Source organism: Aptenodytes patagonicus, chromosome 2 (assembly GCF_965638725.1).
Source record: "Aptenodytes patagonicus chromosome 2, bAptPat1.pri.cur, whole genome shotgun sequence".
NCBI classification, from domain to species: domain Eukaryota; kingdom Metazoa; phylum Chordata; class Aves; order Sphenisciformes; family Spheniscidae; genus Aptenodytes; species Aptenodytes patagonicus.
In genome coordinates, this window is record NC_134950.1 from 67,656,805 (window position 1) to 67,671,678 (window position 14,874).

The following is a 14,874-nucleotide window of genomic DNA, read 5'->3' on the forward strand; positions in this document are numbered from 1 at the left end:
ATTGAAAGCAATTAGAGGAAAGCTGTTTCAGTGGTATAGGGCACTAGTAGTGTTTCTATGTCTTATCCTGATCCCTATGTGTGTATATTAAGAGATTTCCTGCACTTTTCATGACACAAGTTCATACATGGATGATTATGTGAGGGACTGTGAGCCCTCACCTGTGCCTGTAGTGAGAGCTCTTTAGCCTTCTAGTCAGAGCTGGGGTTTGGAAAAGAAACCAGTAGGTGATAAAACAGGATTTAAACCAGAATTACCTTTTCTCACAGGCACAGATAGGAGATAAATCTAATGCAGTTGAAAGGGGCTTCATAACATAACTTCATAGCATTGAGATATATATGAAAGATTTTTCTAAGAGAAAGTCTAAGAGGGAAGAAGTTGACTTTATACCATCAGCAGGGGAGACCTTATTTTAAGAAAAAGGAAGTTGAGGGGATTGGGGGGTTACACAGTCCTGTTTCTGGAGTGTGTATGGCTTTCTTCTGTCCTGGTTTGGGGTTTTGATCAGTCATTAAAAAAGAATAAAAATTGTTGACTGCACCTAAGGTTCACTGTGGACTTCCATGTATATAAATGAGATCCATATAGTAAAGGTTTGAATGCCCACTGCAAATCATACTTGTAGCTACTTCTTAATATTTAGCTAGTATATTCCAGCCCTGTACAGCATGCCAAGTTCTCATGAGTCTCCTTTCTTCATATACTGATGCCTCTTACAAATTGGCAGGTGTGGAGCATTGATGAAAATTGCTGATTCAGGGCACAGTTTAGAGCGAAGGCAGCTGCAGCAGAGCATCTGTTGCTTCTGCAGCATGCAGAGGCAGCAGTGGTGGGTGCCCAAGGGAAGCTAATTTATTGTTCTGACAGTTAAACACACAGATGTAAATGTTTCATATTTGAAAAGGCAAACAAGTACAGTTGTGGGTCATTTTCAAAACAAGTATGTTGCTCCTCCTTAGCTTTATTTTGTAAAATGCCTTTTATATTGCAGCCGGATTGCAAAATGGGTTGGAAATTAGGAAGAAAAATTGTAAAAATCACAAGTCTAAAAGTGTCATAGTGCTATGCACCAGGATAATGCTGTGATCTTTCAGCTAATGAAGATCTCAATACCTGATGTTAGCTTTTGCTTACTGTGCTGCAGACACTCCTTGAGTCTATGGTGGATGCAGCGGAAAACCTTTGCCCAAATGTAATGAAGAAAACTCGCATCCGTGAAGATCTGATTGAGGCTAGCACTGAGAAGATTTCCATCCCACGCACTTTTGTGAAAAATGTCCTCTTGGAGCAATCTGGAATTGATATCCTCAATAAAATTAGGTACTTTAAAAGACTCATCTAACAAAATTGGTTATAGAATTTGGATTTTGGGTTGCATGTATGTGTGTTTAGGTAGCAGAAGATTTTTTGAATGCTTTTGTGACTCACAAGAAACTATATTAAGGCATTCAAAGAGCAGGAAATTATCCTACAGGTCTGGTGAACTTAGTTCAGGAGATTCAAATATTTGGAATCTACAGGGATGTTAACTTGATCATTAATGCATGTGCTTCTGTTTTATTTAGTAAGAGTTTTGGTTTATGGTACACAAATAACATTTTTATGACTGATACTTTTTTTTTTAAACCTATTTATGTTCTTAGGTAACACTGAATTACTGTAATAGAAGGAAATTGCACTTATTTGCTTTGAGTGTTAACAGTGCTTTGTCTGTTGCTGCATTTGGTCTTGTCCTGTAGCTGTAGCGATCACTTTAAAACTTTTTGTTTGTGTGGGAGTTGTGCAAAGCAGACAGACATACTTAAAAATGGAAACTTGGATATTCAAACCACAAACCTGGAGCAGAAACAGTTACCCTAAACAACTCTTAGTTCTCCCTTTAAAAAAAAGGGGGGGGGGGGAGAGGCTTTTACCTGAGCTTTTACTGCATCTTTTTTTTTCATATTAAATATATACCAGAGAATATATTTATGCAGTATAACGTGGTTGACCTGTACTTAAACCTTTGCAGTTGCCATCATTTGGCTAAGGAATCCTTTCCACTTGATGGAAAAGCATGTCATTTTGCATTGTGATGATAATATCTTTGCAGAAGAAGAAAACAGTAAGACTTAGAAATGAGTTTTGCAGAGTGCAGCAAAATTGGCAGGAAAAGGTGTTAAAGACTTTAACTATGCCTTCAGAGTGTTTAAAATGGTTCAGGGAATGAGTTTTCTTCACTTCAGTCCTATTAAACAAATCTTGACCCTGAGACAATAATAGTGCCCCTTCCCCCTTCCACCTGTAGAAGCTGCAGCTGTCAGTGGGGTGAGGGTGCCACACTGTCACCCTTCCTGCCTTGTATTATTAGAAATTAATAGGTAGGTAACTGAGGGAAATTCCTGCACTCTCATTCTCTTCTAACCGTGGCTTGGCCACCATTCTACCTCCCTATGAATTGCATTGCCTTTGCAAGGAGTTTCTTACCTTTTTCCCCAGGCTTTCTGCAGCAGTAGGGCTAGCCCCAGATAGAAATAGCTTTGTCAATTCAGTGCAACTCAGTCCACACATAAAAATCTTAAAACAAAATCATGTTACTTGCTGGCAAGTGTCAGCTGAAGCAGTTGGCCTTGAAACCGTAGAGGCAGGAGAGAGGGAGCTTCAGGCTGCAGCTCAGGCATACGTGCTTGTCAGCTGCAAATCAGCTGCCCTCCACAGCCTGAGCCTTTTGTACTGTGGCCAAAGACAGGACCCCAAGGGAGCACTTCAAGGTACATATTTCCTTGATAGGAAGTTACCAGTGAAACCTGAGTTCAGCGTACAGGGTGTGTTGGTGTTCCACATATGTCTGTGTAATGGGAATGGCTGACATGAAGTTCCTGAGACAGAAAGTGGTTACCTAGAGAAAAAAGATGAAGCAAAGTTGTGATGGCAAAGACTGGAGAGCCAGCATTGTAGAGTTGTCCTTCAACTGGCAGACAAACACAAAAAGGAGTTGAGGAAATGGGTGGATTGTAGTTGTTCAGTGTAATAGCATTAAACAGGCAGCACTGTCCTAATCCCATTCATCTGAGATTCATGTTTCTCTGACTTCAGTGGCAGTGTGTTCCTTACTGAGTTTCACATGTGGTTTTTATTCAGCTCTCTTACCCAGATGTTTTCATTTCAGCTCTTAGAAAAATGTTAGAAGCAGGTTAAATATGGTACAGAGGCTCTTGTGTTTATTGTGTGATTCATGAGTTTATTTCTGAAACCTGCAGTCATGTATCCTCACACCCTCTAAGGTTTTACTTCAAATAAAGTGACAGTACTGTGGATAATCGTTGCACTGTTGAATGTGTAATAAAGACAAAATTGTCCTGTGTGAATGAAAAATTTCTCTGTCTCGTTTTTAATCCTCACACAGTGAAGTAAAGCTGACAGTGGCTTCTTTCCTGTCTGACCGAGTTGTAGATGAAATCTTGGATGCACTTTCCCATTGCCATCACAGACTGGTGAGTATTTGCATGGTTGATATCTGAATATGCCGGGTATCTTAACAATGCCATTTACATTCATAACTTGTTCAGTTTCTCCTTAGCACAGCTCTATTTTGAAATTGGTCTTATTTTCATTGGCATCACTGACATCATTTGAAATATGATCATGGGACTCTTGCCTCTTTGCTTTAAGGAAGATACAAATTTGGAAGAGGCTGCACTATATACTTGTCCTATTATCTTTTGCACTATTGTCAGATCTAAAACTAAAAATGCTGTCAGGATGCAACATTGAGTCATCAGTTAAGAACAGTGCCAGCACTTGTCCTGGTGAGATGATAAGGGTTGGTTGCTTGTGAAATGAGAGGTAAAATTTCATTCTTTAGAGGAGGGACTGCTGAGACCTTGTTCCCTGAATGAGTACATCTTGAGGCTACCTCAGAAATGTAGGTATCAAGTTTGAAGAGAAAGGAGTAGAAACGTAGGAAAGGAAACACTGTTTGTTATTTGAAGGTGCTGAGCTGTCAGGAGGCACAGTTATTTATTATAAAGGTACTTGCTTCATCAAGAGTAGAAGAAATAAACAACTGTGTATCCACAGAAAAACATTTTTATTTCTAATGCAGTGGGCCTCTGTAAGGAGAACCCAGTACTGTTTTTTAAAGAAGCCAGTGGGTGGTCATTCTCCTGATTGAAATTGCTCTTCATTTCTAATTGAAATTCCTCTGGCTTTGGCTTGCAGTCATGAATTTTTTCAGATGCTTTTCCCCACAAGAATAGAGAACCATATACATTTCTCTTTATTTCCTCTCTACGAAAGTCCTCATACACAGAAAACAGATCACTCTTCCCCCCCCGCCTTTTTTTTTTTTTAATAACTTGAAAGACTGAGTTATTTGGGGATGCATCTTCATGATACATAGCAGCATTGTGTAAAGATACAACCTCTGGTCTCAGGAGCTATGCAGCAGCATCAGCCTGCTGTGTGAGTGGCCACATTAATTAGCTCCAGTTGGTCCTGGAGCAGGCTCAGCTGACATGAGCAGTGGGCTGTCTCTGTCCAGTGGTATTGCACAACTTGGACATACCCCGACTCTTGCACAGTAAGTCATTTTCTCCAGCCTTTGAGTCACTTCAGTAACAATCCTCTGCATGTTCTCCAGCTGTTTTAAAAGCCTCTTTTAAAATTATGGTTCCCAGAACCAGACAGACTATTCCAATGTTTTAAGCAACACCATATATAGGAGTGAAATTGTTTTTCACCTGATACTCTTTACTCCTCATGTTTACATAGCCAAGAAGATAAGAATTCCTTCCTTTTGTCAGAGTTTCAGTGGTAGCTCATTTTCAGGACTGGGTTTGCTAGATCTCCCTCCCAGTAATGGCTTCTGCATGCTTGACACTCGCTTCTTTTCAGGATTGTGTCCATAGCTAATTGCCAGTACTTTTAGTTCCTAAGGAATGATTGTCTGTACGTTTGATTTGGGCTGATTTACTTTGTGATCCATTTTGGCCTGCATTAGTAACATGTCCCTTTCACTGTTTAACTCTCCTATGTTTCTGTTAGCTGCAGGTTATTTCAGATAGTATAGCACTGATGAAAACACTGAAGAGTATGGATCTCAAAAATGCTGGTAGAGGAACTCCTGTCTAATTTGTCAGTGTTAATCTTCAACCAACAGCTGCAATCTGAGAGCTGGCAGCTAGTTCTTAATACAGCAAAGATTAAACGCACTGATAAAGTTCTGTGCCAGCTCCTTAAATTGGAGTGTCAAGTACTACTAATTCAGCCATCTACAAATGTCTGTGTATGTTGCATTGACACAGTAGCATTTGAGGCAAATTTGAAAAATAATCCATGTTCGACACAAGACCTGAGTTTGCCTAATGTGGTGATGATTAGCATTAATTATTATTCTAGCCATTTTAGTGTGATTAAAGATAAATCCATAACAGCTCTCCAGTTGTTTTCCCTGAGTAGATACTAGACTAAGTGAGCTATAATTAACTCAGGTCATCTGTTTAACCTTTTTAATGGTTAACAAAACTACAATCCACTGGTTGTCTGGAGTCGTGCTGATGTTTAGCAGTGCACTACAGCTCTCCCTAGCTGCCTTTTTGAAGGCTTCTGTGACTAACTGATCTGGGCCAGCTGATCTTCAAATACTGGCTTTTAACAGATGTTATTTAATATTCTCTTTAGTTACCAACAGAACTAGAAAATATTTCATCATTATCCTGACAGCATGAGCCCACTCCATTTCAAGTACAATCCAGGGTGGTTTATATAACATTATCTATATATAACATTATATACATATATAATATTTTTATATATGTACAAAAAATATATATATAACATATATATATATAAAAACATAGTTTTTGCTATGCAGGTCTAAAAATGGATTTTGTTATTGTTAGAGTTTTTCCTCTCCAATACTTTAAAAAAATATATCTTATCCCATAGATCTATCAAAGATGAATTTTTTTCTTTTTATGGTAACCCCTACCTATTTCTTCAGTGAAACAGAACTGAGGTATTTAACAAAGCTGTCCTGCTTTGTGAATAGCGGGTGATAACATTTTGGCCATCTAATAATTATGAAAGTTATATTAGCTGAAATTGTACATGTCTGTGTTATTTAATTTAAAAAAAAAAATGGTCCAGGACAAAGCTTCTCTTCCACCCCTTTATTTTCTTTATAATAAAGACAGGACAAATGCTGAGGAAGCCCCATAATACTATTATAAGTCAAGAGTAGGATGGCTTTTTATCTGACCTTTTTCCTTTTCTTTTTTCCTGTTAGACTTTCTCCCTTCCTTCTTAGAATGTGCAGTGGAAGGGGTTTTCCATCCAAAAAAAGAGAAAAAACAAAATAAACGCTGTGTGAAGATTAACACACACACCTGAGCTTTGCTTTTGTAATTGGTCTTCTAGGATCTGTGATCACTTAAGTTCTGTAAGCTTTCTGGTTGGGTTTGGTTTGCCTTTTTTAACAGTTTGATTGATGTGTTCCTGTCTTTATCCTTGCCTCCAGGCTGACCATTTGACGAGACGTGGCAAACCACTTCCACAACAGGAATCACTGGAAATAGAGTTACCTGAAGAAAAACCAACTAAACGCTCTATCATCACGGTTGAGGAGTTGACAGAGATAGAACGTTTGGAGGATCTGGACACTTGTATGGTAAGACACATTCCTCAGCCCATTTGGCTAAGCACGCAAATAACTGGAAGAAAAATGTTTTTCAAAATGTCATTTGGCAATTTCAAGGTGTCAGGAAACTGAAGTTAGGAATTGGTTTCTAGAAAAAATAAATGTTAGCTTGTGAACTTTTTGTCCGAGTTGCATATTGCTGTTCAGCAAAGGAAAAGCTTTTCCCTTTTCTTCACTTCTCCTTTCCTGGTACCTATTCAAGGGCCTTTCCCTTGCATACATTGCTACAATCAAGCTAATACAATAAACGTCTCTTCCACTGGCCACAGTTTCACAGAGGTTCAGTTGCAGTAATAAATTGGACCATGCTATCCTGTGACAACATGCTGCTTTCTGCCTTTGTCTTCATTCTACTTGACATTGATTCCTCTGAGCCATGACAAAAAATGCTTCTGCCTGGAAGTTATATTATTGACCATGAACAGAAGTTGGTTTTTTTTAAATTAGCTTTTGAATGTATGGAAGAAGTCTTAAAACCTTTAGACTGGGCTGCAAGTGATCCTAGAGGGCAAGCTTTTCAAAAGTAATTGGGTTAGGAGCGTGAGATTCAGTAAAAATGCTGAACATAAATCACTGAAGTGCCATATAAAACCCCATGTGTGACTTTTATAGTAAAAGATGGCTCCGTGCCATATCATGATTCTTCACGAGATGTAAATCCACAGAATTACAAATAAATGGGTTGCTAACTGTTTTCAACCTCAAATCCCTTTCCACCCAGCTCAGTTTGTTGAGGAACTCCACTGTGGACAGGAACTTCAGGGAGCGCTTCTCTATTACAACTTAGTCTAATAGGTGGACACTGCTGCAAGGGATGGGCTTTCTCTGCCCTCCTACCTGGCTCCTTGGCCATGTGTTTTCACAGGAAGCTAAACTGGCAGAAAAATTGATTGCATCTTTTTGTAGAAGTTTTGTTGATTCAGCTCCCTGAATAGACTTACTGCAGAGTCAAACAAGTACAGCTCAAGAGAAGGAGCAGCAGGGTTGCTCCTTTTTGCAGCAGCTATTTGTTGGTCTCGCTTAGCTATAAAACAAAAGCACACCTTCACTGGAAATATCAGCTTAAAATAGTTCTCTCTCCCTTCCAAATCTCCTTCTTCACCACAATTTGATCTGATGCAGTATTTGTCTGAACATCACAAATTCCTGTGAGGCATGTGGTGTTGATGGCATCATCTGGCTCATAACTGGTACTATCAAGTTCCAGAAGCTTTCTGTAGCCAACATGCAGTAATCATTTTGAGCCCTAAATTCTATGCGAGAGAGACATCCCAGTAAAATACGTGGCATCTGAACCCTGTACCTGTAAGTTAGTTTTGCTGGCTTCTTATATAGAAAAATAAGCTAAGTGCTCATTTTGACACCCCACCCTCCCCCTTTAAATTTATTCTTGCAGCCTGTTAAGAATAATAATACTGGAAATTTTAAAAATAGCTCCTGTCTTTATCTCATATCACCATGGTTATATGAAAGGATTATATCGCTGTGTTGTTATCTTTCGCTTTGGTCATATTAAAATAATGGAAATGAGATGATGCTTACACTCTTTAGAAGATGCATTAGATGCTAACTGTACTTATCTTCAGAAGTGTTTATATCTCTCTTTATTCTCTTCATTCACCCTCATCTTGCACAGACATTCAAATACCTTTGTGACCCAGATTCTCATCAATATCTAATTTCTGAAGAGAATGAAGCATCAAATAAACACGAAGCAGTAATCTTAGTCAGTGCTAAAGAATCCATTTATTAAAAACCGTAATCCATTTTTAAGAGCTGCTTTTAGCATCCTGGGTGCAAGTGATATTGGTTGCTGTTGTAAAAATATATAGATAAATGGATAGCCCCAAGAGGCTGAGAAATATAGGGATTTTTACTGAGCTAGTGTTCTTACTGAGTTTTTTGCAACTAAAAGCATCTTAAGAATGGATTTCTTGTATCTTCTGGGTGGAGTTAGTAACTTCAAAGATAGCACTTCCCAAGTGATGTATTTTAGCTATGGGAAAATCCTACAGATTTCAGATATTGTCGTGGAAAAATTAACCTGATTTGTGGCAGCTTTTAAGTGTCGTACAGATACTTGCATGGAAATGAGGAACCTTCTGAAAGGGGCATCGGTGAATGCTTTGTGAGCTGGTCAGTGCAGGAAACAGATATGTTGCTGAAAGATTTTACTAGAAAGAGAAGCATATGGTTTTATGAACTACAATTATGAACCTGATTTCCTTTGATTATTTTTAATCTTAAAAGAGAAAGAGCTATTTAGATCCCACTTCCAAAATGGCATTAGTCCAGAACACTGCCTTGTTTGGCCATTGGAAATCCCCAAGCATTACAAAGTGTGATGATAAAACAGATCTTAGCCTTGTGAGTAGATGGTGCACCTGTACAGGCTGTGTATTCTGCAAACCTCAAGCCTGAAACCTTGAATTGCAGTTTGGTGTTGTGCATGTTTGGGAGCCTAATCTCCAATTGCCAAAAGAATACAGAACGTGGGATGGGGCTGATCATGTTGCTGGGATGCCAGGAAAAACTCACCTATTCTAAGCCCTGTCTATCAGTTTGCTCCAGGTAGTTGTCAAGATGTCTGGGGAAGAAGAGATTTTGGTCTTACAGGAGAGACACTGAGCTTGGACCACCGTTTTGGGGGAGCTGGTTTTTTTCCATTTGCAAAACTGGATTAATTTTGCAAACCCATTGTCCTGTTCTCTTTGTTCTTCTTTTCTTCAGCAAGTCTATTGAGGATCAGTATTCTGGCTGAGGCAATGTATACAACAGCGTGTTGTTATTCACCAGCCTGCCTTGAAGCTGTATTTGAACAATTTGGGGAAAAACTGGATCTATGTTCAGTTTTGACTCTATGGTTACAGGTAGATTATATAGCACTGAAGCTAGGTGAATGACTATGAGTGAGGTAGAGGTATTTGTAATAAAACGCTTATGAGCTATTTGTTCTTATAAGCGGATTGAAAGTGGAAGACAGGAAGGCTTGTTTATAAAACTTGGACTGGCAGCAATAGGGATCTGAAACCTCCAGTGCTGGTGATAGAGAAAACAAACAGGCACTGGAGTGTTTCACAGCCTGCCCACCTATTCTCAAGCAGGGTGCAGAGTGGCTGTGGCTGGGACGATTTCCCTGCCAGAGTAGAGAGTTGCCATCCATCCACTTCAAAGTTTGATATGTATAAACAACATGGACAAGACAGAATGACACATCATAAATGGGCCCATGAAATGCACCACTGAAAAATAGACTTTTAAATGTTATTTTTAGTATTTTTTGTTGTGGGAATTAGGACTTACTAAATACCAAACTGTGCAGTTAAAGCTTATTAGCTTCAATTCAGGATATGATTCTCATCCAGCCTTTTATGGTGTCCTGAGAGCCCATAATATGAAAGATTTGTCAGTCATGCCAGAATTTGCTAGTCTGTTAAATGAGTTCTGAAGAATGCTGGGAGTGATTGAGTGGTCCAGCGTAGGATGCGATAGCTGGAACATTATGGACCCAAGAGTTTCTGATCTCCCTGAGCTGCAGTGCAGTAAATTGATGCATCCCCAATCTACAGCTTAGTTGTCTACGTTTAATTAGAGCTGCGCTGATGGTAATAAGTCATTAGATAAAAGTTGTGTGCAAGTAAGATGGAAAGAAAAATCTTTATGCAGAAAATTACTTAGTGTTCTCAGATTAAAGGAAAAACCATGGCCTGCTTTTCAGAGCTTAGACTCAATCGTGAATTAACTTCATAAAATACTATGGTTTCTGTAAATTTTTCTGTGCATGTATGATGAGTGACACATTTTAAACTAATGCATGCATTTTAAAACTAACTTTAAATAAAGCACCCTTTTTTACTGAGATTGAATATCGTGTATCTTGGTATGTGTAATTGTGTAGGTAGATGCTAACTGATTTAATTTTGCATAATGCTTCTGGTTGTACTTTATTCTTTCCATAGCCATTAGTTCTTTGCAGAAGTAAGATACTAAATAGTGCTCAATTCCCCACCAAAAAGTAATGGAGTATCTTTGTTAGATTGTGTTTAACAGTTCTGTTCTAAAGCTTTTTTTTTAATTATTTTTAGCTATTTGAATGTTAGTTTGGCTTCCAGAATACTAAAAGGAGATCACCAGAGTTGAGCCACTATTTAAAGAAAAGTTTTGAGAGAAATAGCTTTTTTACTAGAAATCCATGTACTCATTATCTTTAAAATATCCATTTCAGCAATATAATCTTATTACTGTAAGTAGTAACAAGCATACAGCCAAGATAAGTATTGTTTTTAGAGCAAAGCAGAGGTTATTTGCATTATAAAGAGGCATGGTAGGAAATTGTTTGAGACATGTAAAGGAATTCTAGGTTGTAATACACAAGTCTGCTTGTAAATCTTTAAAGCATTTCAGTGTAAGAATGAAATGCTCGGATGGTAAACTATGTGTTTGCAAAAATGCTTGTAGCTAATAGAAAAGGACTGCCTGTGATGAGTATTGAATCTTAGCCATTTCTCATCTATTTCTAATTTTAACCATAGAGATGGTTCTATGACTTTAATGGAGGAACACTTAAAAAAATAATCCCATGAGCAATATATTAATGTTTTAGTCTTTGCTGAACAATAGATTTCACCTGTACAGTAGAGAAGAAAATTTGCAGAAGTAGCAGAACACTTGTAGATTGGTGGTGTATGTTTTTTCCTGGGAATGTACTAACTAGCTATTGTCAAAGATTTAGCAGATTAGTCCAGTATCCAGGTAAAGACTTATGAACCCATGGGTTCTGAAAGACAAGGAGTGTATGGACCTCAGTGTTTTCAGAGACAAGGGAGAAATTGCACTCACCACACCAGAATTAAATTTATTTAAAAAAAAAAAAGAAAACTCACAAAGTACCACCTGAAAGCTTTTCTCTCCCCACCCTCATCCAAAACAAATTAAAATTAAAACAACAGAAACCCTTTCAGTTGCTTTCACTGGAGGAAGGAGAAAATCATGGTACAGACTCATGTACATGTGCACTGATACTGTAGGAAGAAAAATGAAAGTAGAGACTCTCTGGTATGCCCTAATGTAGTACTACAGCTGATTCTCGTTGCTCTCTATTTACATGCAGCAGAATTGTCTCAGACATAGATCGTCAGCTTTTTGGATGAAAGACTGAACACCTACTGCAATAAAACCCCAGTTCCTGTTGGACTCCGTATGTTCTCCTGCACTGTAAATAAAGCTCTAGCTCTGCGACTGGCTTGATCCAGCAAAAATCATTGTTCTTGCTGAAAAGAGCATTCCACTTTCCTTTGTACACAGCTTGCTCTTTCCTGCCCACACCCTCACACTCGTACTGGTGTTCACACAGCCTCACTACAAACTGGGTGTGGGAATTGATTCAGCTGAAAATTAAGCTTTTTACGGAGGATTTCTTTCCCAGGTTAGTTTACAGACTGACTAGTCCTGTGGTTGAGTTCACAAAACAAATCCTGAGCGGCAGGAACAAGCAGGCAGGGATGAGGGTAGAGGCAGCAGCCTGGATGAATGCCGGATTAAATTGATTGTGACACTTGAGTTTCTCTCTTGTATGCATTAGCAGAAATGGGCCTTTGATGTGTAGTAAATACAGCACTCTGTGGGAAGCTAGGAATTGGCATTATGGTATGCGAGAGTATTCTTGGCTTCTGAAAAGGCTCCATCACAGGCATGCGAGCAAATCTACTTCAGTGGGAGTCCAGTAATATTTCTGACTCATCCCGAACTAGCCCAGTTTATGAAAACATCACCAGGAGGGGCACAGCATAGTGCCAGCATGCTCCCTAAGCCCTTCCCTACACATGCAGTGCTATGGCTGAGAAAGTAAGAGACAAAGGGAGCCGGTGTGATAATTTTGCAGAACCTGTGATAATAATATAAATACAATATAAATAAACAAACCTATCTTGTTTATTTGCAAGTTGTGTGTTTATATGTTAGCCTCACCATTAGTATTATGATTACATTAATTTTAATTGTGAATATTTGTTACGTATCTTTTCCTGGGTTCCTTTATATATAGTTGTGCAGCATCCTTACTGCCCTTACAGGTCCTTATCCATGTTTATTCAATGCCTGTTACATGTATAGACTACAGACTACAGTCTCTTTCAGGCTCATGAGGGGTTACGTGTTCCCAGCTGAAACACTTTAAAAGAAACCTGGCTTTCAATGTCTTTTTCTTGGTCTCTGAGTGGAAGGAGGTGATGGATAATTGATCTATAGTATGTTTTTCTTAAACCAACTGAGATTTCTTAGTCAGAGTTCAAAGCTGTTTCTCATAATCTAGGGTACATTATTGGCACAATATGAAGTAAATGAAGAATGTGATAAACTGCTTCTAGTAACAGCACTGCATGCTTGGTTAAGAAAAAAAGTAGTGTAAAATTGGAGACTGTTTTCTGCTTAGGTTAAAACGAGAATTGTGAAGTGCAGCTGCTGGGTATTCTGTTTGCATGGTGGCACTTCCTTATCAGGAGCTTGTCTTCCCATAATACTGATGCTTTGTTTTGCCTTCGTAGACCCAGATTTGTATTGGGGGTGGAGGGGAGGGTGCGTAGTTACATCCTTTGTGGCAGTAGTTGTCTTACTGATACTGAGTTTCCATCATTTTATTTCACGTGTCATGAAAAAGCCACATTGAAAGCAGAGTTCAGTAACAAAGCACTCACTGAAACACTGGTCTTGAGAGTTTAACTTCCCTGCAGTGGTTTTAAGAGGGAGTTTACTACTAAGAAGTTAGTCTGTGGCAGACAGAAAGGTCTTGAACATGTAGCTATGCAGTCTATCAGTAGTGCCAGCCCCATCTGCTCAGTCCACCATTCACCACCCAGCTAGCAAGAATTCGAATGCCTAGGCTGCAGGAAGATTCATCTCAGCAGGCACCAGCTAGCTGTTGCAGGCTGTAGCCTGCTGGTGGACACCCATCCACCACTTGGTGAGAGAGGTGACTATCCCTACTTGGGTTCGCTTGCCCTCCCAGCCAGCACTCACCCATACAGCCAGCAGCAGGGATCACCCAAGTGCTCACTTACCTACTTCAGGTAAAGTTAACAGGTTATGAGGACAAAGTCCCTTTGCATGGCCTGGATCAGGGAGCACCTGTGTGATTGCTTTTGCAAGCAGAGCTGGGGAGTCAGTTGATGTTCAGCACAAAAAGATACAGAATTCATCTTTCCACAGCCTCTGTTCATAAGAACCTGCTTGTTATTTCCCATGGCAGATTAGCAAGAGCTCCTTTGGAGGAGTTCTTGCCAAAATCTAGACTCTAACCTTTGGCAGAGGGACAACAGCAAACAGCATGAGAATAACCTCTAATAGTGCTGTTTCTGTAGCACACATTTGTCTGCAGCCATAACATTTCTTGATTCAATTAATATTTGGCAAGTTGACTTTCTCAAGTGGTTGAGGTTGCATGGTCCTTTCTACTGCTTTTTGATTCTTTGATTCTTCCAGCGTCTCAAACAAATTAACTTGGCAAGAGTTACCTATCTGTGTTGTATGGGGGAGTCTTGTTTACCCTGAAATCTGGAGAGCCTACTGAAAACAGCACATGCACGAGTCTGTCTCACTAAGAGTGCTTCATGGTTCTCGCTTCACCCAGAACAGGAGGCTTGCAGTTTTTTGCTCTGCAAAATTGATACCTCATATTGCAGGGATAAAGAATAGTTGCTCACAGGAAGAGGGGAGAAGTCGTCTGTGTTAGGGCAGGCAGTTATAGAGTACCATTAGATTTTGCTATATTTTGTCAAGGAAAAGGAGGTTGGGATGAGCTGGGTTACTGGAATAGGAACTTTTAAATAAATAAATAAAATCAAGAGTACATAGTGCCAAAAGGCTAGAAGACAGCTTCCGAGTCATCAGATCTCATCCTTGCTATCACTGACAACTGCATCACACAATCCTAGTCATAAATTTATCAGGCTTCCTCTCAAAACATCTCTCTCTCAGACTAGAGGAGAACTTAGAGGTAAATAGATTCTTTCTTCTGATGTTATTCAGGTCAGCTAAAGCCTCATTGCAAAGTGGTGGGTGTATCTCTGCAATAAGAATCTTACTTCATGTGAGTAAAGATGAAATTACTGTGAATTTTTGAGGTCAGTAGCGACAGGACAAAAGCACTTAAACTGGTGAAAAAAACCTTCAAGTAGGCAGATGTTAAAGAAAACTAA

The 14,874-nt window shown here is 39.2% G+C and overlaps 1 protein-coding gene across 5 annotated transcripts in view; it reads left to right on the forward strand.

Moving 5' to 3' along the window:
• Positions 1 to 14,874, forward strand: part of CARMIL1 (capping protein regulator and myosin 1 linker 1) — a 197,505-nt gene that overhangs the window by 144,656 nt on the left and 37,975 nt on the right. For all 5 annotated transcript variants that reach the window (XM_076330120.1, XM_076330125.1, XM_076330123.1 and 2 more), the window contains 3 exons: positions 1,148 to 1,323; positions 3,389 to 3,476; positions 6,503 to 6,652. In XM_076330120.1, the coding sequence (XP_076186235.1) occupies positions 1,148 to 1,323; positions 3,389 to 3,476; positions 6,503 to 6,652 (414 nt within the window). The remainder of the gene's footprint in view (positions 1 to 1,147; positions 1,324 to 3,388; positions 3,477 to 6,502; positions 6,653 to 14,874) is intronic.